Below are 23,100 nucleotides of genomic sequence, written 5' to 3' on the forward strand. Positions count from 1 at the left end.
CAGTCCTGTTTCTAATCTAGCCTCCATACATGTGACTAGTCCCTACTGACTCTCCCACAGGCAGCTTGTAGGGTCACAACCTTGCTCCTATTTAAAGTTTCAGTGAAGAGAGCCAACCACAGGGGAGCCGTATGTAGTTTTTGGCAGAGTCTTAGGTCTCGCATGTACAGGAGTCTTTTTTTTCCTCATCCTGTTTTTGCTTTTTACAGACTCAAATAGAAATATAAATGTTTTTTCCCCCTACGTGTTCGCATGAAAAACACCCATGAAGATTTAGAAGGCAGCTGGCTAGTCCAAAGTAATGTTTTAAGGGAAGAGGAATTGTAGTCAGGTTCCTTTGGTGTCATGATTCAGTAGGAAGATGCTGTGACACCACTTCTGCAGAAGTCCAGTAAGAAGTCATCTTAATCTTTCTCTTCTTATTATGCTTCATATGGTAATCTTTGTATGAGTTAGTTCAGCTATTCTGACTAAATTTATGGTCTGTAATTAATACTAAGCTAAAATTCTGATCTCTTCTTGTTCTTCGTGGTTTGTGTAGGCAAGATCTCAGCCAGGTCCCTTTAAATTTAAGAACAGGATCTTTGTTTTATCTTGACCAAGCTCAGTTGTTTGCTGGTGGTGTGACCCATACAGTGCAATTTTTTTGAGACTTTAATTATTCCTCTGAATGGCTGTCTTGAGCTCAGGCCATCTAGCTGCCAGATGCCACATCCTGAACCCCTGTTTCTGATGTGTGCTGACGGCTGTGAAAAGCCTCTTTCTTGCTATCATACCTCCACTGAGATATTCTGTTTCAAAAGGGCATGGCAATAAGAATGGCAAGTAAGGTACAAGAATTATACCTGGTGACCTCTGCTTTCACCATGAGGCTGTGTATGTTGGTAAAAGAATTAGGCAGTGACAGGAGTTTCACAGACTATAATTTCCTGCTCTGACAGTTCTGTATGCAAAGGATGAAGTATTTCTCCTTGCTCCTTGCAGTAGAGTATGGTGGAGCGCTGACTTATTCAGATGCTTGCATCCTAGCCTTGAGCTACAGAGCTGTCCTACTTCATATGTCTTAAGGAATATGAATAATTCAGTAAATTGAAAATGGGAAACCATCTGAGAGGGTGCTATAAAGAAAGAAGCTGGATTTACATACATGCGGTGAAAAAGCATTGTGGGGTTTGTTTCTTAAGCTGCAAGCCTAGTCTCAGGTGGCTGTTGTCTCTGTACTGAAAGACTGCCTCAGTTTCCCAGTTCAGTGAAGTGCTTCTCAGAGAGCCACAAAATCCTTCCCAACACATCTCCTTTTACCCCTTTTGCTTTGCAGATCAATGTATAATCCATGAGTGTTTCTAGGCCAGGAAACAATTAATAGCAAGAAAAAATACTTCCTTGGCTTGCAAGCAGCTCCCAGCATGTTCCTTTCCCCAGATTAGCAAGGATTTAGGAGACACACGTTCTGTGTATGCTAAAACGGTTCTGCAGAAACCACCGCATGCCATCATCCTGCTCTTATCTCTGAATTCCATGGACAGGCAATCTCGGCTGCTCAGCACAGGCTGGCAGCTTTAGCTTGCCAGTGGGTACTGGAAACTGTGTAAGCGTGGAAATGACAGTGACACAAGGGCTAAGATGTTATCTCTGTAGCAAAGCCAAAGGCAGTTTCCATGGTGATGGAGAAGCTCCAGGCTGCTAGTGCAGCTGCTGTGTTGGACAGGATCAGTAGCCTTTTCATACAGAGGCTGCTCCAGTAAAGTTTTTGTGCGTTTATGTAGCCCTCATTAGATTGCACCCAGCTCTAGAACATGAAATGAGGGGAAGGTTTAAACTGACAGAAGTAGGTGTTGAACTAAAAAGAAAATGGAAAAGAAGTCTAAAAATGTTGTAAGTCTTGGAGTATCCACAAGTGACAGATGTATATCATAGCTTGAGCTCATTTGATATTCTATGCATTTGATATTCTGGTCAGTACTTTCCTGAGATAATGTGTGCCAACATTAATAGCTCCTAAAGTTCTTATTTCAAGTGTGAGAGTCAGATTCATATCCTCAAGTCTTAACTCCTGTTCAAAATGTTCTTTCTGAATTGGATCCAAAATCAGAGTGGGTCTCTTCTATATTGAGACTAGAAATTTCCAGGGACTTGGGGAAAGTGGATAATCTTGTCACTTCTGCATCTCTCAGCACTAAAATGTTTCATGATTCACTTGGTCCCCCTTTGGCTAATAATCTCTCAATACCTCAACGCGAGTATGTGGATTCATGTCATACTCTTACTGCGGGGTCTTACAGCTTGTGCTTTCACTTGGTTTATTGCTGGGACAGAGGGTACATCTCCAGATTCCCACACTGGAAACACACATTTTGCAATTCTGCTTTGATCTTCTAACAACCCGTGCTTTGTGGGTGCTGCAGCACATGAGTAGGAATCGTGTGTAAAACTGCTCAATTAAAATAATTATTTGATCACTTTGACCCAGAATTTTGGTAGTTTAAAACGTTGGTTGCTCTCTTCTGAACTAGATGCTGAAAGAGATTTGTATTCTGTCTTTCAGGTGGTGCGGGGGACCGGGAAAAGACGCCTGTCAATCATGAGGCTTTCCTGCTCATGGCTAATTCCCAGAATGAAATGGAAGATTGGGTGAAAGCCATCCGACGGGTTATATGGGCTCCATTTGGTGGAGGTATTGCAAATAGCTCACATGCACATAAATTAAAACATTTGCCTCAAGGTAAAACATATTCTTGTGATACTAGGATATGTGTAACACTGTAAAATCACTGAGATGCCTAGATAAGCTCTTGATTGTCTGAAGTGTTTTGCAGGAAGGGATTGGGTTGATTTTTCTGTTGTTGTTGCCAGGGGATGGAAAGGGAGGGCACATCCAGGCTGTGTAGCTGACTCTCAGTTAGAAATGAGAGGTGATGTTATAGATACCACTCATGTCAGTACTCAGTTTTTTACAGCTAATTATGAACCATTCTGTGGACCTTTCTTATCCTTATGGACATAAAGGAATGTGTCCAATTTTCTCAGTTTTCTACCACAAGGGCAGATGCCCATCTATAACTTCCGTACACCCAGAGGCAGAAAAGCTATTTATCTCCTGATATACGGCCCAGCTGAGAACACAAAGCTTCCACTGGCTCCAGTGGGGGTGTAGCCTGGGGAAGGACAACAGCGTCAGACTGAGTGAACACCTGTAAGATCCTACAACTGTTGATAATTCCTGCAGATAAAAAAAACAAGACATCCAGATTCTCAGTGTTGATTTTATACCATAATCTTCAAATTCTCAAATCAGTAGAGTAGATAGGGGGTGTTTTTGTGGTTTAGCATAGAACAAAGGTTCATGGATGTTTTCTGCTAGGTTCATCATTGGTGAAAGCAGCTACTGGCTTGTTACTGAATGCTGTAAGCTTTGAAGTGACTTGTGTGCTACTGATGGACTTCATGCAAATAGTAGTATCATATGCAGATAGTGATACTGACCTCTTTTGAGAGGTACAGATTAAAAAAGTGCCAGATAAGGGTTAAGTAATAAAATTACTTTTGCTGAAATGAAGTTACAAGTTTTTTCTGGATCTAGGGGATAAAAAACCGACCTTGATAAAATTCAGAGAGGCTCAAATACCACAAGGTCACTAAGACCACCCAAAACTTCTTAGTAACGTTATTTTTTTTTTCTTTTAAGTCACTCTTACAGTTTTGAGTCTCTGTATAGCAGCATTTGGCTTGTCTGGAGGAGATACAATCTCTACTGATAGTGTTATTTTTTTTTTCTTAGGTCCTTCTTTCACTTAGCAGAAGGGTGTATGTACAAAAGGCAGCTTGTACGTGATTCTGAGAGGCTGTATGCCATGCTGTTGTGCTGCGGGCAGAACAAGCCTTTTTCACTAGTAGAAACTGTTGTACCATTATTTCTCCTTAAACATGAGTATGTGCTCGTTTTGCTTTCCTTCTGAAGTGCAGTCCATAGTGAAGGGTCTTTTAGACTGACTTCAGTGCAGGTCCCTATGGTTCCTCCATCACAAGTTTCAGGATCTGAGACGGTATTTCTGTGGCCATTTGTAGTGGACCTTATAGAGTGTATTTTACATCTTTGCTATGTACATCACATAAATACTGAAGAAAAAGGAGATGTTCAGTTATAGCAAATGGTACATGTTCCAGTAACTGCCTCCTTTTTTAAGGCATGATGTTGTCAGCACTGCTGGTATCAGTGCAAATCTGGCGTCTTTTTTATTAGTGTTCATGTTTTGTCAGTCTCTTGGAATAGCTCCAGAACAAGCATCTCTTTTTAAGTATTAAAATAATAAAGAATTAAAAATACTAACATAAAAAAGCCAACAACAGCAACAAAAATAAACAAAAAAACACCAAAAAAAAAACAAAAAAAACCAACCAACCAACCAAAACAAAAAAAAATTAGGATGGCGTAAAGGTAGGGATAGATTTATTTTTTTATTGTTTCTTTATGCAGACAGTATTGTCCTAATTAATCTGCTCTTTTTATGTACCTCTAAAATTCTCTGCAAAGCTATCAGATAATATTTTTGTTTTCCTTTAAATGTAGCAGATACTCTTACATTTGATTGCAGGAACCAGAGCTTTATGAGATATCAAAAAAACACAGAATGAAATCATGAAAATGTGGGAGCAGGGAGCACAGGGGTGAGTACAGCAGTGCAGAGGTGCAATACAGCAGCTGCTGTTTGTTGCTATTTTCATATATTGCAGATTTGTTCTGGTTCCATCAATGTCAGTGTAAGGCTGCTTTGGCTGTTGGTGAGAGCTGTCTTAAGCCCTGTGGAAGAGAAACACTGTCATTTGCAGAGTTGGAAAAAATGACAGTTGTGTATTGATGTTTGTCCTCTATTTGTGTATAAAAATCCGCAAGAACATGGGCACATCCTGGGTGGTCAACCTGCCCTGAGGTCTCTGCCCTATAATACTCAAACACAACTGTCTAAAGCTAGGTTGGTTATGTCTGCTTTATAGTCCAAGCTTCGTGAACAGATTCTTACGCTATGGTTTCATTGCTTCTCTGAGCTGACTGAAGTGCTAGCTGCTGTCAGGAGTGGTCTTTTACCACCACATGTTCCTACCATGTTTCATTCTAGTGGTTATGCAGCTTGTGCAGTAGGAAATTATGTGGCAGGAAAAAAAAAACAAACAGGGGAGAAGATCAGTTTGTAAGTGGATTGGCTCACTGGCCCTGCTAACCATTGCAGCTACAAGACTAGTAGTTCCATCACAATGAAGACAGTGGAGAGAGATGGTGGAGTGAAGGGAGGGATGATGGGGTGGGGGGTATACTTGGTCATTCTGACTGCAACCCACACATAAATTGGCTTAAAGATACCATGGAGCTGCATCCATAATTCTTTGCATTTGACAAAGTATTTATAGGAATGTCAGTAACTAGGAAATATTTAAGATATTCAAACCATTGTTTCCAAATGGTTTTAGCCAGTTTGGTTAAATGATCAGAATCAGAGCAATTTCTCTGAGTGAAATCCTAACTTAGTTCAAATGTGGGAGATTACTAAACATAGCCATCTTTGCTTTGCTACCACCACTAATTTGAGAACCAAGTCTTATATATTGACACTTTTTAATATATGAAGCTAAAGGGACAGGGGGAGGAATTTAAAAGCAGGCTTCATTATGAATATGTAAATATCTAGCCCTGGAGAAGGTTGATATGGTGTAAAAATGAATTATGCCAGGATAAAAGGGGAGGCTTAGCCACACTTTAATCTTTTCTGATGTATTGAAGAAACATTAAATCAAAAATGTTGAGGGTATCTTTTTACATGTTGATGCGGGCACATGAACTGTGTTTAAAGGTGAACAGCAAAGACATAAATAAAACAGAAAACTTCCCCAAAGCTGCTGAGGATCCCAGATCATTAATAGAAGACACATTCAGGCTTAAAAGCCATATGGAATGTGTGCTTTGAAATACACTTCAAATGTGACCTTAAAATAAAATCCTAGAGTTCCTAAGTCTTTTGAAGAAGAGCTGTCTTGTTTATGGGGAAAATAATTTCTAACAAGTTTCCCTGAGTTTCAGGCTCCTGAATTCTTGAGTCTAGTCTGCTTCTTCCAGAGCAGATTTTGTAAACTGAGATTTGACAGTACTCTGTATGTTTTGATTATGACTTTAAGAATATAGTTTGTCACAGTGGCTTGATAAAAGTGAGTGTCAGAACACATTCTGACAGAGGGTGATTAAAGCTGTTCACTGTGATCCTTCCTACCTCCATGACGAACAAATTTTGCTCTGAGTTTACACCACTAAAAGTTTATCTGGAGAGTCCCTCTGTGCCCTATAGTCATGTTGTTCTGCAGCTCTTTCATATGGAGTGCTTATAGCAGTGTCTTTGTCCTAAATGCAAAGGATTTGTGGCCATAGGCTTGAGTGAGAGGGAGCTTGCCCGTGCACTCCACAGGTGGATGCATTGAAAATGTTCAGTGTGGTTGGAGGGAGAGGAGGTCATTCCTCACTCTGTACATGTACAGTGGGGCTGTACTTCTAGTCTGAAGAAATACAGCTACTTGAAGGAAATTCCTTTCCATCTGCTCACCTCTCAGTTGGCATGACTTCCTCGGTTTTGTCTTGCATCAGATGTAAAACATAATGTATCTAGGACTGAATTTTGGGCCACAAGGTACAAAAGCTGAGTATTTTGGTGCCTGAGTTGAAAGCCAAGGGGCATAACTCTCTTACAGCTCAGCACACACAGCAGTGCATTGGGACAGAATAATTCTGTGTTAATCTTGCATTACGTTTGTGTTTGTTTTCTTCTGTTTACGTATTCTTTCTTGCCATGAGCAGTTCCTTGCTCCTCTGCCAGAAATGCATGTCACAGCCCCTTTCTTTCTCCCTTACTTTATGCTAATTTCTCCTCCTTATTCCAAGCTTTCATCAGTTCCCTGTGATGGAGAGGAGGCAAAGCAGTTGGAAGAGATGTTCTTCCCTTAAGCAAATACAGAGGGATTTACCCGGTGACAAAGTAATTGTGCTGCAAGGGCTCCAGAAGTGGTTTCTCCATTCAGTAGGAAGAGTCGCTTTGTAACTGGTGGGCTCTGAAGAAGTGTCCACTGAGGAAGCCACTCTACTATGATTAATTTCAGTCCTCTTCTCCATATAGATAATCTGTGATGTGTGGCTTCTTTCTTCTGCCAGCAAAACAGTGTAGAGAATGTTTTTGCTAGCAACCAGGGCCCTGTGCAGACCATGTCTTGTACTAGGGGAGACCTGCAAACTAGGGAACAAGTCTCTGGGGTGTAATTCAATACCTGGCTCAATGTCATTATGGGTAATGAAAGAATATGTGATTCTGTAATAGGCCTAATTAGCAATCCTAGTTTAAATGAGTAAATGTCTTTCAGATAACATCTGCATGAGAGCAAAACATGACTGTTTTGAAGGGTCAGATATCGGTATTAGATACATGTCAACCAAGATGCCAGACTGTTCAGTCCTGGGAGTCTGAGGTTTAATTTCTCTACCTGTAAGATGGAGATTTTCCAGTAAGAGCACCATGAGCGTAGAATCATATCAGTGGATTTAAGATGCTAAAATACCACAATAATGAAAAAGATGGAGGTGGCTTCTGTTATCTGCCCAGTGTGAAGACAGAGAGGAGGTTTCTGCTCCTTGTCTTGCTAGGGGGCTCCTCCACAGTGACAGTCTCAAGTAGGATTCCTGGCTGGGCCAAGAGGAGCTGCTTCACTGGGTGGCAGGGTAGGCTTCCCTAGTGCAGGCTCCCACAGGTGTGTGGGGAGTGACACCGGGTGCTTGTTGAGCCTGATATGTGCCATTATCTCTGCACACAGACAGCTGGTGCCTGATGCAGTTTATCAGTGTTTGCTCTTCAGCGTTGCCTCATGTTGGGAGATGGGCCCAACCAAGGAAAGAAGAGAAAGATGATGAGGGTTATGAGTTCAGATATCTGCCCAGGACTAGGGGTTGCCTGAATCATCTGTGAGGAGGTGCTGATTAGCCTTACCCCAGGCAAAGGTATCACAAGCAGAGGGTACACTTGTGGATATAGAAACTGAGACACATAGTGGAACTACAATAAGTTGGGAGTGGATCTTGCTGTTGAAATTGCTTATAACAGAGAAAATTTTAAGGTCTGTTTCAGAGATCTGATTAAGTTATATTTTCTAACTTATCTCTGTCAGATACATCTGGGGCTTCTATTACTGCTTTATTACCAACATATTTTATCATCATGACACAGCCTTAAGGTAGGAAAAAGCTGTTGTCCTCATTTTTTGTAAAGGAGGAATCTGAGGTATTAGGCAATCAGGTAATTTGCCTGAGGTCACAATGACTATCTGTAAAACAACCACTCTGAAGGCATCTTTCAGCAAGGCAAATAGAATGATCACAACCCTGGCCCTCAGAAGTGCAGACTTTGGCTTTCTTAGGGATATGCTTGGAAGAATTACATGGGATGTGGTCCTAAAGAGAAGAGGGTTCCAGGAGATCTCATTGATTTTCAATGATTACATGCTCCAAGCTCAAGGACAGTCCTTCCCCATGTGCAGGAAACCAAGCAAAGGCGGCACAAGATGTGCATAGATGAACGAGGAGCTCCCGACAAAGCTCATACCTAAAAAGGATGCAGAGAAGAAGTGGAAACAGGGATGGGTGACCTAAAAGGAATACAGAGAAACTGTCTGAACATGCAGGAATGGACTTAGGAAAGCTAAAGCCCACCTGGAGTTGAATCCAGTGGGGGCTGCGAACAGCAACAAGAAAGGCTTCTTCAGAGATAAGAACAACGTGAAGACCAGGGAAAATACAGGGACAATACTGAAACAGGCAGGAGACCTCATGACACAAGGCATAAAAAAGGCCGAGGTACTTAATGCCTTCTTCATCTCAGACTTTACTGGCAGGGTTTGCCTTTATCATTCCCTAGCCCCTGAAGCCTGTGGGAAAGACTGTAGAAAGCAATACTTCTCCTCAGTAGAGGATGATCAGGTTAGGGAACACTGGATGTACCCAAGTCCATGGGTGGATTCCTGATGGAATGCATTCACAAGTGCTGAGGGAGCTGGGCAGTGTGTGAGGCCATTCTTGATAATCTTTGAAAAGACACTGTGATGGGGGGAGGTCCCTGAAGACTCCTGGGTTCAAGAATGGCAAGAAGGAGGACCTGGGGAACTACAGGCTGGTCAGTCTCACCTCTGTTGCTGGGAAGGTGATTGAGCAAACAAACTCAGAAATAATTTCCAAACATATTAAGGTCAAAAAGCTGACTGGGAGCAGTCAGCATGGATTTATGAAGGGGGAGTCCCGCTTAACCAACCTGATAGCCTTCTGTGATAAAACAATGGATGGGGGAACAGCAATGATTATTGTTTGTCTGGACTTTGGCAAAGCTTTCAGCACTGTCTCGAGTAATATCCTCATTTACAAATTTGTAATTACAAACTACATAAAAAGCCAGTGAGGTGTATTGAAAACTGGCTGAAAGGCTGTATTCAAAGAATTGTGATCAGCAGCCCAAAGTCCATCTGAAAGCCAGTCATTAGTGATGTATACCCCAGGGGCTGATACAGGGGCCAGTATTGTTTAACAGCTTCACTCATGACCTGGATAATGGGATGGAGTATACCCTCATCAAACTTGCAGATGATATTGGGGGGAATGGTTGGTGCATTGTATGGTCATGCCATCATTCAGAGGGGTCTCAACACGGTGGAGAAGTGAGTGGAGAGGAATTCCATGAAGTTCAACAGTGAGTAATGCAAAGATGTGCACCTGGTGATGAATAAACCTAGGCAACAGTGCATGCTGGGACCTGACTGGCTGGAAAGAAGCTTTGCAGAAAAGCACCTGGGATGCTGTTGGGCAACAAGTTGTACATGAGCCAGCAATGCACCCTTGTGGCAAAGAATGCCAACAGATTCCTGGGCTGCATCAGGAATAGCATTGCCAGCAGGTTGAAGGAGGTAAGCCTTCCCCTCAGCACTAGTTAAGACCACATCTGGAATGCTTTGTCTCGTTCTGGACTCCCCAGGATAAGAATGATGTGGGCTTACTAGGGTGAGTCCAGTGGAAGGCCACTAAGATGGTTAAAGGATTGTGGCAATTGAAATACTAAGAGAAGCTGAGAAGGCTGGGATTGTTTAGCACAGAGAAGAGGAAGTCCAGAGGGGATCTTATCAGTGTGTAAAAATACTTGATGGAAAGGTGTGAAACTAGAAGTAAAGCTAAAGCATGTCAGGGGCAAAAGGTGTTCCTTACTGACTATTGAAGATCCTACTTTTAGAAATGAGATAGCTACTCCACTTTCATATAAAATTCATAACTCTCATGTGTCTTTAGTTCACTTCTTGCTTACGTTTCGCCTTTAAATCTGCTGGCTAATGTCTTGAAGTGACATTCAGTACCAATGCCGATGCTTATCTGGGCTCTTAATAGAAACCATGCAGTAGCCTGGTCATTGCAGAGCAGAAATGGATATTTTCAGAGTACTGCGTCAGGGCTTGCCATAGGGGAGAGTCTGTTGTTACTGGTTTAAAAAACCCCAGACAGTATGACTTCTGCAATGCTGTATCTCCAGCTGTCACTAATCAGCTTAGATACAGTGTCTTCTGAAGGATGATACAGTTTGGCATCAGGTGAATGAATTTGTACTACTTTGTCAGAGTGGACAGTCCTGGGCACAAAAGAGCAGTCATCCAGAGATGGTGAATGCCAGGTAGCTGAGCAAGAATTCTTCTTGGTGCCTCTGCTCAACCAGATAGCAGATAGAGAAAAACTACAAATAGAAATGACTTCTATTACATTTGCAAGTGAGCAGCGTAAAGCTTTTAATGGGATTTGATTGCTGAAATGTCTTTTGGTTGGGAAATGCTGATTTGATGAAATGAAACATCACATGGGAATGTTTCAATTTGGATACAACTTATGCTAGGAAAGATTTTACAAGCTCAATGTAGAATTTTTGATGCAAGCTCTACCCTGAATTGATCTTGTACTGCTGAGGTTGTATAAGCAATCAAGGTGTCAAATCTATCCCACTTCAGCCCTTTCCCCCTCCCTTAAAAAAAAAAAAAAAGACTTTGGAAAGGGTCTTGGAAAAGAGGAAATTGCAGGAAGGTCTGATGGATAAAATTACAAATGTAAGGAGGATTTGAACAGTGCACAGTCATGAGGCTTGAACCATGCAGTGCACAATTAAATTATGACACTCATTGTCACAAGATGTTATGAAAACAAAAATAATAAATGGATTCAAAATAGAATTAGATGGGTTGGTAGAAGATAAGTCCACCTGGGCTATCAAATACAGAGTTCTGGAGGGAGTCATTAGCTTCTTATACCTTTTATTGCTAAGAGCAAACCAACGTTAGATGAAATATGGTGGAGCTCGTATTTGCTTTGATAACAGTTTGTTTTCTTCTTCTCTTCAGCTACTAAGTGCCATGGATAGGTGATAGTGGCTGTGCATTTGTTATGTTGTCGATGGCTACTGCCTGCAGCACATAGTTTGGCCAGTACCACCTCCTACACTGGTGATTTCTCAGCAAGACCATTCCTGTAATCATTAGATTCATGCCTGATGTTTGAAAGCTGACAGTCTCTAAAATACTGATGGTTCACACTGCACGTCCTGGCAGTGCATGATTAATGGGACAAACATGTTCCTGTGGTGTTTCTGAGCTTGCAGGCAAGTATTTTAATTTGTCTGTAATACTCCTTTGATGAACGTTATGAGGATGTGTGCTTACTGAAGGGGTATGGTAGCCTGCTCCTTGCAAGTTGCAATTTTAACCATTTAGGAGCTGAGAACAAAGAAATTCACCCTCTCTTCCTATTTCCTTTCTAAAAGTTACCCTTCTACCCCTCACAGTTGCTCCTTCTTTCTTCTTCTCCATTATCACATAATCAGTCTTGTAATTTCCCCTTCCTACCTTCTGAGTCGCAGGTCACTTCTAGAAATGTTCCTGGCAGGCTAGCAGATTTACTGCAATGTTTTATCCATTTTACAAATTGGAGCTAAATGCCATCTCCTCCCCAGGCACAGCCAGTCAGGTTCAGCTGTTGCTAAAACATAGACCATTACCTTATGCTTCAGTGGTGAAGGTATAAGTTACACTTTATATATTGACTGAGAATTTTAGTTGGATAGTGGAGGATAAAAGTAAATGTGTGATAACTAGCTAACAGATTTTCACTGTTGATTGAGATTGAGGAAGCAACGAAGTGAAACCATGTATAATTTACCTGGTAGTGAATTTCACAATTGCAGGTTCAGATTGACAGAGCTATTTATGGTGAAGTTTGATCTGGATAAGCACCCATGTGTTCAATGTTGATCTTGTCTGCTTGTCAGTGACTGATTGTGCTTAGGTTATCAGCCTCTTGGGCTTGGGATATGGAAAGGCTTGAGGGCATATGCTTGTTCAGTTTTCTGAATGGATAAAAGGAGATGGTCTTCTATATTTTGGTTGTGAATCTATATCACAGGCCCTGCCAAGCTCCAGGATGGCCAGAAATCCAGTTGGCTCATTTCATTCTGGACTAGAGATGAGGATCAGCAACAGGTTTCAGATGCCATGATCCTTGCGTTTGATCCCACAGCTGGAATTCTCATCCTCCTCTAGTGATGAAATGCTGATGACAACAATTACATTATATCATAACTATTTTTTGCTTACTAATACCCAGAATTTTTGTAAAACTTTTCTGTGCAGTAAGGACATTAACACTCAGCACACTTGAATGAGAAGATCTGCTGATCAGATGCTTTCTACAGACATAGCTTCAGTCAGGTCTATGGAAGCTATCCATTACATGTAGACAGGCATGTGCAAGAGTGAGTAAATAAAAAGTTCTGTAAAATATGTTCTTATGTTGTGGGGAGAAAGAAATTTTCCAGGGCACATTTGCCCAGATCACTGCTTGCTAAAAGGCATTTGTGTTGCTTGTAATGTTTTGTTCTCTAAATGCTTTTTGCCTTTGTTTAGAGAGAAATAGACTAATAAACAGGGGTTTGGCTCTGGATTCAGAACGCTCTGTTTAAGTGATGTTTAGGTTTGTTTGTCATCTTTTCTCTGTGAGTAAACAGTTACAATCCCAATTTAGAGCATAAACTGGTCAGAGTCCAGGGCAGGGTAATTTACAATGCTGCTCAGTCAGTTCCTTTCCTGACATATTTTAGAGAGATGGGAAGACACCTCACACAGGTTTGGCACAATTTATTGTGATAGAAGGATGAACACAGCTATTTGCTAACCTTTTAACCCAGGGCAAACTGGTTTATCAGTCAGTAAGCAGAAACTTGTTTGTTCTCAAAAGATTTAACTTTACCAGTAAAGGTTGAGACCCCAGCCCAGAGCAGAGCAGGGTGTGGGGACATAATTTTGTTCAGAGAAGGATCTGTCTGAAGTGTTTGGAGAGGGATAAAACTGGGAGGGAAGCTTTCTATACAGGGGACATACTGTTGAACTCTTCCCTGCTGGGTTCAGCCCTGTGACTGATCACCTGTAGCCTTTTCACTGCCAGCTTCCAACAGATACAAGGAGATATTCAAGGACACATCTTTGCTGGGTTAGAAAATGAGTCTGTACAAGGCTCAGCTTACTTGAAAATCAGAGCGCTTCAGCTCTGATTCTAACTTCGATACTAGGCCCTTTCTGTATAAATAGACCACGAAACTTCCTAGATCTGAGCTCCCTCAGACAGCTCTACTTAAGTATACCAGTATATTAGCTAATACTCTGTGTAAGCAAGTGTCTAAAAATACCCACACCCCATGGGCACTTGCTAGTTCTGTGTGAGCCAACAAGTTTTCTCACAATCAGAGATGAAGAGGAATATTTTCTGAGTTCATGCGGGTTCACCATTCCTGTCTGTTGCAACCAGATTCAAGACTGTATTTGACCTGAGGAAGATGCCAAGCCTGAGACATGCCTGGATTTTCAGAGGTTGTGTGAGCTGTAGTGAACTTCTCAGCCAGTCTCAAGGCTTGTAGTGACATGTAAAAGCAGGATGCTTTCTCCCTGTTCTGGTACCTGCAGCAGAATAACTGTGGTACTAGCTCATGAGAGCATCACTAGGACTCTCTCCATACGATGACACCAGGAAAGAAAATGCCTTCAGCTCCCCAGCAGCAAGTTTGCATGAGATTTAATCCCTAAATGTTTTTAGAAACCTAAGTTTTTCTTTAGGAAGATAAGAGCTGCTCAGTGGTAAACTTGTCTACAGATAAACAAATTTACACCAACAGGGAAAGAAGGGAGTTCAGTCTCCATTACCCCTTCTCTCCTTGGCACATGTGTATGGGGAGATCTCTAGGTGAAAATTCTGATGGCGGTTTATATGCAACGCAGCCAGCTCTCTGGATTTTATTACTATTCTTGCAGTATCAAGTATACTTCTGGAGTCTGCAGCCTCTGCAATCCAGTAATTATGTGTGAATCTTGCATTTCATTTTTGAGAAATGTGGTTAGCAGAAAGCAAAATCCAAGTGTGATCTGAAAGTTCAAAATGTAGAAAACAAATTAAATATACATATATAGTGATTTTTATTCTACTCTCATCATATTCTATAGTCTAAGTCATTATTTTTAAAACAATGCTTTGGAATGGATTGGGAATTGTTTCATATAAAGAGATAGGTGGTAACAGTGGAGTGTGTAGATATGCAGCACAATGTTGCATTCTTCTCACAGGACACCTATAGCTTTGGAGTTACTACGTGCAGAAAACAACACTGAAGCAACTGGCATTCTATGCTTTAGTTGTGATGCTCATGTGAGCAAGCATGTGTTCCTTCTGCTTTTATCTCTCACCAGAAAGCTGTGTTTGCTCTTTCTGTGGGGAAGAGTTCACATTGTCTTCATCATCTGTCATACAACCCACTGTATTATAAGTTATCCTGAAGTCTCATCATGCTTTGAGCCTCAGCCACAGAGAGGCTGTGAATTTCACAGGTTAGTTATACTTTGAGTAGAACAATATTCATGTTAAGCAAGTGACTTTGTCTTTCTAAGAATACGTCCTTGTTCTTGTGTTTTGAGATTTGAAAAACAGAAATGGAGAAGTGAATGGAAGAATAAAAGTCTGCGTTTGCTATCTCCTGGGCTCCCATCCCAAACATTGAGTCTCAGGCTTCATAATGTTATTAGCAGACTTTACACATTTTGAGGCATTGTTCCAGGGAATAGTGCCAAAATCCTGATAATGTCTCAGCCATTCAGAAGAGGAATGGCCTGCTCACCAGTTAGCACTGGCAGGGCAGGGTCTCCCTAACCTGCAGCTTTCTGTATTCACCACAAGGAAAGAGAGGATAATAAAAGGCTGAGGAATACCCGGGATCTCATTTGTACCTTTTGTTTAAGGATCTCCATCACTTTCCAAATATTCTTTAGTGGGCTTCAAATACTGTCTAGTGTATTGTCTGGGCTTCTGGTGTCTAGTTATGCAATACTTTGCTATTCGAGATATACCTTCAATAGCTAAAAGAATACCTTATTACCTTGCCATTCAAGAACTGGAGATTTTGGTCCTGGTACTGCCTTCAATTGTAGTGTGAGACAGTCATTGCTTCAGGAGCTTTTGATCAAAACAAAGAATGTAGTGACAGAGTTTGATCTCAAGTTTCCTGAGCTGTGGGACAACACTGTCCCAGTGACTGGAATCTTAGAGCTTGATTACTAGGTCAGTATGTTCTTTGACATGTGTGCTCAAACTGAGCCACAGTGTAGCTAAGTGGTGGGCCGCTAAGTTCAGATCTGAGTTCAGATGAGTGTGGTCTATACACAGACCACAGACATCTTTTAATAACAGAAGCAGATGAGCAGCTGCAGACAGGGTTAACTTTTTTTTTTTTTTTCTTTTCTTGCAGAGAGAGAGCTAGTTAGCCAAACTTGATAAAATTCCCCACAAGCTTGGTGCAAAGGTTTTGGGTGGTGACTGCTGTAGATCTGCAGTCACATGAGTGCATTTTGTAAATGGGATGGAGGGCTGACCTCTGTGTAACTGCATGGGACATTGTGTGATAAGCATTTTTCTTAATTACAGGCTTTTGACCATGAGAGCAGGAGCCAAGGTGGTGAATGTTTTCCCGAAAGTAAGTCCTGGGGATTGTTTCACATGTAAGGAGCTTTTAGGTCCTTCCCCTACCAGTTATTCATCTGAGCTATTCATCCTCAGGCAACTTCTCTGTGAAGGCTAAAGCAGAGGCTTTAAACACAAAAAAAAGCTGCACAAGACTGTACCTTTTCCTACCTAAGCTGTGTAAAACTTTCCAACACATCCCAGGGCTGTGGAGATACTCTCAGAGCATGCTAAGGCTAAGGTGGGGGGATGTTCCCCTCCAAAATGAGGTTTCTGCTTCTGGTGCTTTGCAAGCAGATCAGAGGCCAGCCCAGGGCACCAGGTTGCCTGCAGCACAGCTCACATTGTCTATCAGGAAGGGATCCAGAGTGTGGCATGCAGACAGCAACAGTTGCTCAGCTTTTCCAGCTATCTAGAATAGATCTGACAAGCAATTAGAGCATGAATATATTACAGAGCCGATGGGGGATGCCTTTGTTAAAACTTGTGACCCATACTTAGCTGCTGTTTATATTGGCGGCAGCTTCGAGGGTGGGCAAGACCCTACCTGCCTGTCTTTCTCCTCTCTCCATCCCCATGCAGAGGGAGCTGAGGAGCTCTGCATCTCATTGGATATTTCAAATGCTTTCTGCACAAGTCATAATTAATGCTGAGTTGTGGAGCTAAGACCAGATGTGCTGCCGAGATTATCTCCCAGGGCAGATCGGCTGCTCTCCGCTCTGTAGCGCTGAGTGAATGGAAAGCTGCCAGTGCTGGGACTCAGAATGTGTCTGATGCCTGAAGTCAGGACTTTCTTTCTCTGCCGCTCCTGCTGTCTGACACTGCCTGGGTTCTGCTTGAAGCTCAGCGCCTGTCATGTAGCGGAGTGCTGCACAAGAACGAGAGGTATGAGATGATTTTCCAGAGTTTAGATTTGTTATGGTTTTATTTTCCTAGAGGAAAAGCAGATATTTGAGCTTAGCATCAGACAGAAGCTAGGAATCTGGAAAAGAAGCTGCCTCTACAAAGGGGGAAGGAGTGGGAAGGATCCAGTCTATGGCCAAAAATGCTACTTGACGCCAAGGTAGCATTTGAAAATTGTTTCTGTTTGCTTTTACATAGAATATTTAAATGGATGTATGTGGATGAGACCAATTGGCTCCTAGTATATAGAGGCTGCTTTTTGTGGGGAATGAGGTCAGAAGACACCAGGTTCTGCCACAGATTCATTTCTGTGACCTTGGGCAAGTTATTTCATCAGTTTTTCTTGATTCCTAATTATCTGTTGCTTCCTTTCTTTTTCTCTGTAGTTGCATACTTTGTTTGTCTGGATTGTTCAGTTCTTAGGGACTATCTTTTCCTAGGCATGCATAGCTCCCAACGTGGAACTCCTTTCTCAATTGCTGCTGCAGTAATTCACATAGTGTGTGCTTGGGTGGGCCAGGGGAGGGGAAACAAGAGTTAGAGGTTTGTGTGTGTTTTGTGCTGTGGAAGTATATGCACTTCTGAATGTCTGCCCGTGATTTTTTCTTAGTGCTTTCATGTGTGAGACGGTCAGATAAATGGGAGCCTAAGCATGAATGTGGGAAGGTAAAAGCAGATGCTTACCTGTGCAGGTGAGCACGTACAAAATGTTTACATCTGTAAACTGCCTGTCTGTGAGGCACCACATGCATGCGCGGGTGTATGTACTGCTGTATAGTAGCAGCCAGGTGTGTGCCTGATTATCTTCCCACACATCTTTTAACGTGTGTGTACTAAGCTGTACATACAGCTGATGTAGGTGTGTCTGGACTTTTCCCACTTTAAGCACATATGAAGTCCACAGTCCTCTCTGTAAAGAAAATCTATTCAAGAACTGACTTTGTTATCTCTGTCTTTAGTTTATTTTGGTTGAAATCAGAGCTCTGATGAGGAAAAATGAAGCAGGGAGCATATATTTTCCTGCCCACTGCATGTCTGGACAGCATAGCTGAATGTATAGGCTTTGTATGCCTGGAGCTGGTGGGTGAGCTATTCAGGCCAGGACAGAGAGCCTGTCTGTGTCTTACTCAGTACATCATTCCTGGCTCACTTTTTCCACAAAGAGCCACCTAATAAACAGAGACAGCTTGTTGGAGTAAAGGAAAGACATTCTGTAGCTCTGCTAGCCCATTTTTTTAGTATCTCTTGAATTTTTCTGAGATTAAGGATGTGGTCCTAGGCATGCTGGGTTTTATTTCAGCCTTGAAACCAAACAGAAGTGCCTAGCTATAGATAAGGGTATGACAAGGAAAGTTAACCCTTGGTTTGCTAGTAGTTTTTGGCTTTATTTCCAGCCTAACTCTGTCTGGGAGTGTGACTGGATGGCACTGGCTCCCCTGCTTCTGCATGAAGAGAAAGACTAATGTCTTCCAGCAGGATCATCAAATGGAGTGAAGCACTGCCAAGTTCAGTCTGAGCTGCTGGCCCCAGTAATTAAAAACAGGCCTGTGCCTTGAGGAGCCAGCAGATGAGGCTGTGTGTGACTGGCTTCATATTAGCTTTTCCTTGCAAGGCAGGGCAGTCCCTGTCCAGCCCAATGATGTGGTCATATCCTGGTAGTTTCAGGAACATTTGACTACATCAGTTTTACAAGCCCTTCTGAGACCTAGCTGAAGTGAGATGAGGTTTACAACGCTAGCAGGACACTGCCTCCTCAGTCTGCTCTCTTTAGCCCTTGGAGACTGATGTAGGTGCATCTGCTATGTCTCTTGCCAGTGTAGCTGTGAGAGCCCTAGTGGTAATTTCCCTGAGGGCAGACTTCATCAAGGCCCCCCAGCAGATGCTCAGATGAAAGATTTCCACAAGCCTATAACTGTCAGCAGCTCCAAATTGCCTTTAACAGTCCCTTTCCAGCCCCATTCCAAAGATAGTTCTTAGTTTCTTCCTTCTCTGAACCCTAACACTAATCTCCTTTTCTAAGCCACACAAAAGCTCTGCAGCCATTGCACAGATGAACAATTTCTCCAAACCCAACTTTTCAGCCCCAGTCTAACTGCAGGTCTCTGCTTTCTCTTGCTAAACCCCAACCCTAATGCTCTTATTGCCAAATAACATGGCCTAGGAACATTCTCTCTCCTGAGCAGTGGCTGGGGGGGGGGTGGTCCTTGTCTATGTCTCAGCAAAAAAAGTAGGGCTAGGATAGGAAGAAAGAAAGAAAGAGAGAAAGAGAGAGAGAGACAGAGAGAGTGAGAGAGAAAGAAAGAAAGAGCTGCAGTGTAATTTGGGCTGCAAAGGGAAAGTTGCAGTTACCAACAGACTTAGCTTGGGCAAAATACTTTAGCTATGCAATGCTTGGTGACCTTTTGTAGCAGTTCTCTGAAAAATTAGGGTTCAGGGTTGAGGGAAAGAGAAAATATAGATCTGCAATTGGAGTAGGGCTGGAGTGAGGCTGCCAAACCAAGGTGGGAGGCAGCCAAGAAAGCTGGGCTGGGAGAAGACTTTCCACCCTGGCAATGGCTTCAGGGTCTTTTCTTGCCCTCAGCAAAAGCAATCTGTGAGGACTCTGTGATCCTACCTGCACAGACCGTAGGCACGCACTGTCACACAACAAGAAACCCTTGCTAGTGCCAGCTTCTTTCACTCATCATATAATAGATCAGCTCATCCTCAATCATGTCAGTCTTGGTCTCATGGCTGTTTTTTCTTGTTACCTACTTGAAATGGTGTGAAGGAAGGTGAGCAGTATTGCAGTAGAAGAATATTACAGTGCCTTTTTTTCCTCCAAAGATTGCTGTTTCTATCCAGAAGGAAAAGGTATTAACAACCTCCATGCCTGAGAGGGGGAAAGACAAGGTCCCCAACATCTTGTTCTGTAGCAGACACCCATAGTAATGTTAACAGTGTCCTTGTGAAAGGTCCATTTGCTGTACCTTCTGAATCTCAAAGCAGGTCACCCATCTATCTCTGTTATCTTAGTGTCACATTCCTTAACCTCTGTGTCAGTGGTTTCTGTTTGGTTGCAGTCAACTTGTTATCCAGGAGTCACTGATTTTATCTACAGAAAGATACTGCTGTTGCGATCTAGGTTGACTGAGAAGGCAAGGACGGATGTTGCCTGAAATGTAGTAGAGCACATTGCTGACCACAGAGCAGCCAGTGCTAGGGAAAAGCAGACAAAGCTTCACACTGAAAGTGGAGATGATGCATGCAGTTCTGTGTGTGCTTGTGTATATGTGTGTCTGACACTGCCTTTGTCCTTGCTCTGAGTTAAGTCTAGAGCACCAGAACATGAGCTTCTGGAAAAACATTATCTCTGTACTCTGTATATGGAGAATGCAGGGCATTTACCTCTTTCCCAGAGGCTTCTCTAGACAAGCCCTTTAGGAAACAGGGATCTGATTCAACAAGTAGACATTCAAGAAGAGGGCTGCTATCCTGTAATTGCCCTGACATTTACTATGGCTTAACCTCCCTAAACCTGTATGTCTTGGATCTAAAGAGTGAACACCATGTATTACTTTAAGGAAATAGATGGGTTTGGTGGGAGGAAGCCTAGCTCAAAGATTGGTGATAGGATATGGAGTTTTCTGTCTCTAAGGTGCACAGCCTGGGGTCTGACCCAAGCTTGTTGTAACTAATGCTGAAGGACCTTAGTTTGCATTGGACTGTGGCCCAGAATCAAACATTCAGGGCAGAGGAAGAAGGAGAAATGGTCAGTAGCAGAATAGCATGAAGGAGGTTAGACAGGACACATGTTCCTGTTCAGCCTTTCAGAGCTGAGTGATCTGCACTGTAGCTTGCAACTCTTGTTAGCTGGATCATTCCTGTGTGTATTTACTATGATATGCAATTTTCAGAGTTACTCCCCCACAAGCAGGATCAGCAGAGGTGCTGAGAGATGAATCGGCCATGGAGACTTCACTTTTTCAGCTATGATCTGGATTCGCAAGTTATCTGAGAAACTGAGCTGAAAAGACTTCTCGTTCACAGCTGCTTAGTCTCTGAAGGTGCTCTGGAAACCCTTGGACAATGCTGACCCCATATACCAAGCAGTTCTGCTGTGCTCCATCATGACAGCATGGATTACATGATGAGATTGCAAAGCAATCTGTTCAAAAGCAGGAAGAGATTCCCTGTCCTAGAATGTGACTTCAGAGATGCCCCCCTCAGTGAAAATTCAAAGAGATTAGAAATGAAAACAAGTAAAACCTTTACTCTGCAAGAAAACCAGTATTTACAGTGATAAAGATAAGTCGCTCCCATGCTCTAGGGCACGCCCCCCTGCCAGGATAAGGAGGGAATTTCCTTTGAGACTCTTCATGGCACTCCAGCTCTGATAATATAATGCACTTGTGTAGGCTGGGGTGTAAGGAAGGTTTCTGTCTTCTGATGTGCAGGGAAAGGAAATGGGTCTTTAAGTTCCTTCTCCTCTCCACCACACTTTTTAGGGTGCTAGAACGATGGATTCAGAACACAACCCAGTGGCTGTCCTTTGAGACTGAACAGTTTCCCAGTGGCAGGTATTGAGCTAAGACCTCTGGGTCTTACAGACTGAGCCCCTTCTGTGCTGTTGAAAAGATCTGGTGCCAATAGTGGCATTCAGCAACTGGAATTGACCAGGAACTCCAGTTTCCCCAAAGAGAGAGACGGTGCTTCATACTTCGGTGATATATGTCTACAATAGATGTGACTTAAGAATTACCTAGGCCACTCTGGTTTTAGAGTATCTGATGCTTCTGATATTTTCAAGATGCAGGAAGTACAGTACACACATTTTAGTGGGAAGGGCAATGTATTTGGCATGCATTTTACTCGGTTTTAATTTTTATTCAGCAATTTTAATTAAAGGAAAAATAGAAATGCAAAGCTTGCAGGTTGGCAAGGGATTTTCACAGTAGCCAGTCTTTATGCTGACAACTGTATTCCGTCATGTTAGCAATCCCCTGCTAGCAGGATTGCTGCCTGTTGGGCTGGGCAGCTGCAAACTGTTGAAGGGCAACTGTGTGACAGCTAAGAGGTGGGTACAAGCAGAAAGGAATTGTGTCCCATAAATTCAATGTAGCCTTTGTTTTGATATTCTTGGGATAGAAAATGCAATGGAAGTATAATTTAATACAGCTGCAGATAGCCATTAAACATAATCTTAACCCCACCTTCTTTGTGTATAATGAGATACAAACTGGCTTAGGGCAGAGGATAGTTTGAAGCACTCTTAAGCAGGAAAAAACAAACAAACACTTAACATATAATTCTTGATTTAAAAAATAATTTTATCTTTCTCAGTCTGTTAGAAACTGGACTTTCACACAGGTTCACCCCCTTCATGTGAAAGTTTCCCTCATTGTATGCTCTGAGCAATAGCTCAAGAAGAGTTTAAGCTGACACCCAGATGTGTCTCTTGCTCTCTGTTGGCAGGGATCTTTGGACAGCGGTTGGAGGACACCGTACAGTATGAGAGGAAGTATGGCCAGCGCTTGGCCCCACTGCTGGTGGAACAGTGTGTGGATTTTATTCGGGAGCGAGGTCTTACAGAGGAAGGGCTCTTTCGGATGCCTGGCCAAGCCAACCTTGTCAAAGATCTTCAAGATTCTTTTGACTGTGGAGAGAAGCCCCTTTTTGACAGGTGAGTTGACATCACCAAATTCAGGCTAGTTCATCTATGACATGTAAAATCTGACAGGAATGGCCTTGCAGCAGCTATCCTAGCTTACATGTTCTTTCCACACCATCATTCTCTTAATTCAAAGTGCTGCTGAGGCTTTCTGCTGCACGGTGTTGGGAGCAGAGACCTTCATCCAGCTAAGTGCTTGAGCAGAGGGAGAAATTGTGCCTGTCAGTCTCGATGGGGTTACTCCAGTGTTGATGTAATCACTCCTTGCCTGGTACAAAGGCATGCTACCTGCCTTTTTGCTCTACCGACCATGTCAATGTCAGAGAGCAGCAGGGGCCAGCTGGTCCGCAAAACAAGGTGAGCCAGGAACCAAGTGTGGTAACAAGGCTGGTAGAGCGATAGAGTCCAGTGATCATCAGGCAAGTCCGTAGTGATGAGGCAGGGCCAAGATCAGGCT

The 23,100-nt window shown here is 42.6% G+C and overlaps 1 protein-coding gene across 2 annotated transcripts in view; it reads left to right on the forward strand.

Moving 5' to 3' along the window:
• Positions 1-23,100, forward strand: part of ARHGAP22 (Rho GTPase activating protein 22) — a gene marked incomplete at its 5' end in the record, with an annotated part of 136,488 nt that overhangs the window by 94,741 nt on the left and 18,647 nt on the right. Inside the window, 2 exons of one of the 2 annotated variants that reach the window (XM_082053098.1) lie at positions 2,546-2,722; positions 22,448-22,655. In XM_082053098.1, coding sequence (XP_081909224.1) covers positions 2,546-2,722; positions 22,448-22,655 — 385 coding nt within the window. The remainder of the gene's footprint in view (positions 1-2,545; positions 2,723-22,447; positions 22,656-23,100) is intronic. The other variant, XM_082053099.1, reaches the window with a different exon arrangement.

The sequence above is a fragment of the Streptopelia decaocto genome, assembly GCF_964273445.1.
Source record: "Streptopelia decaocto genome assembly, chromosome: 5".
Taxonomy (NCBI): Eukaryota; Metazoa; Chordata; class Aves; order Columbiformes; family Columbidae; genus Streptopelia; species Streptopelia decaocto.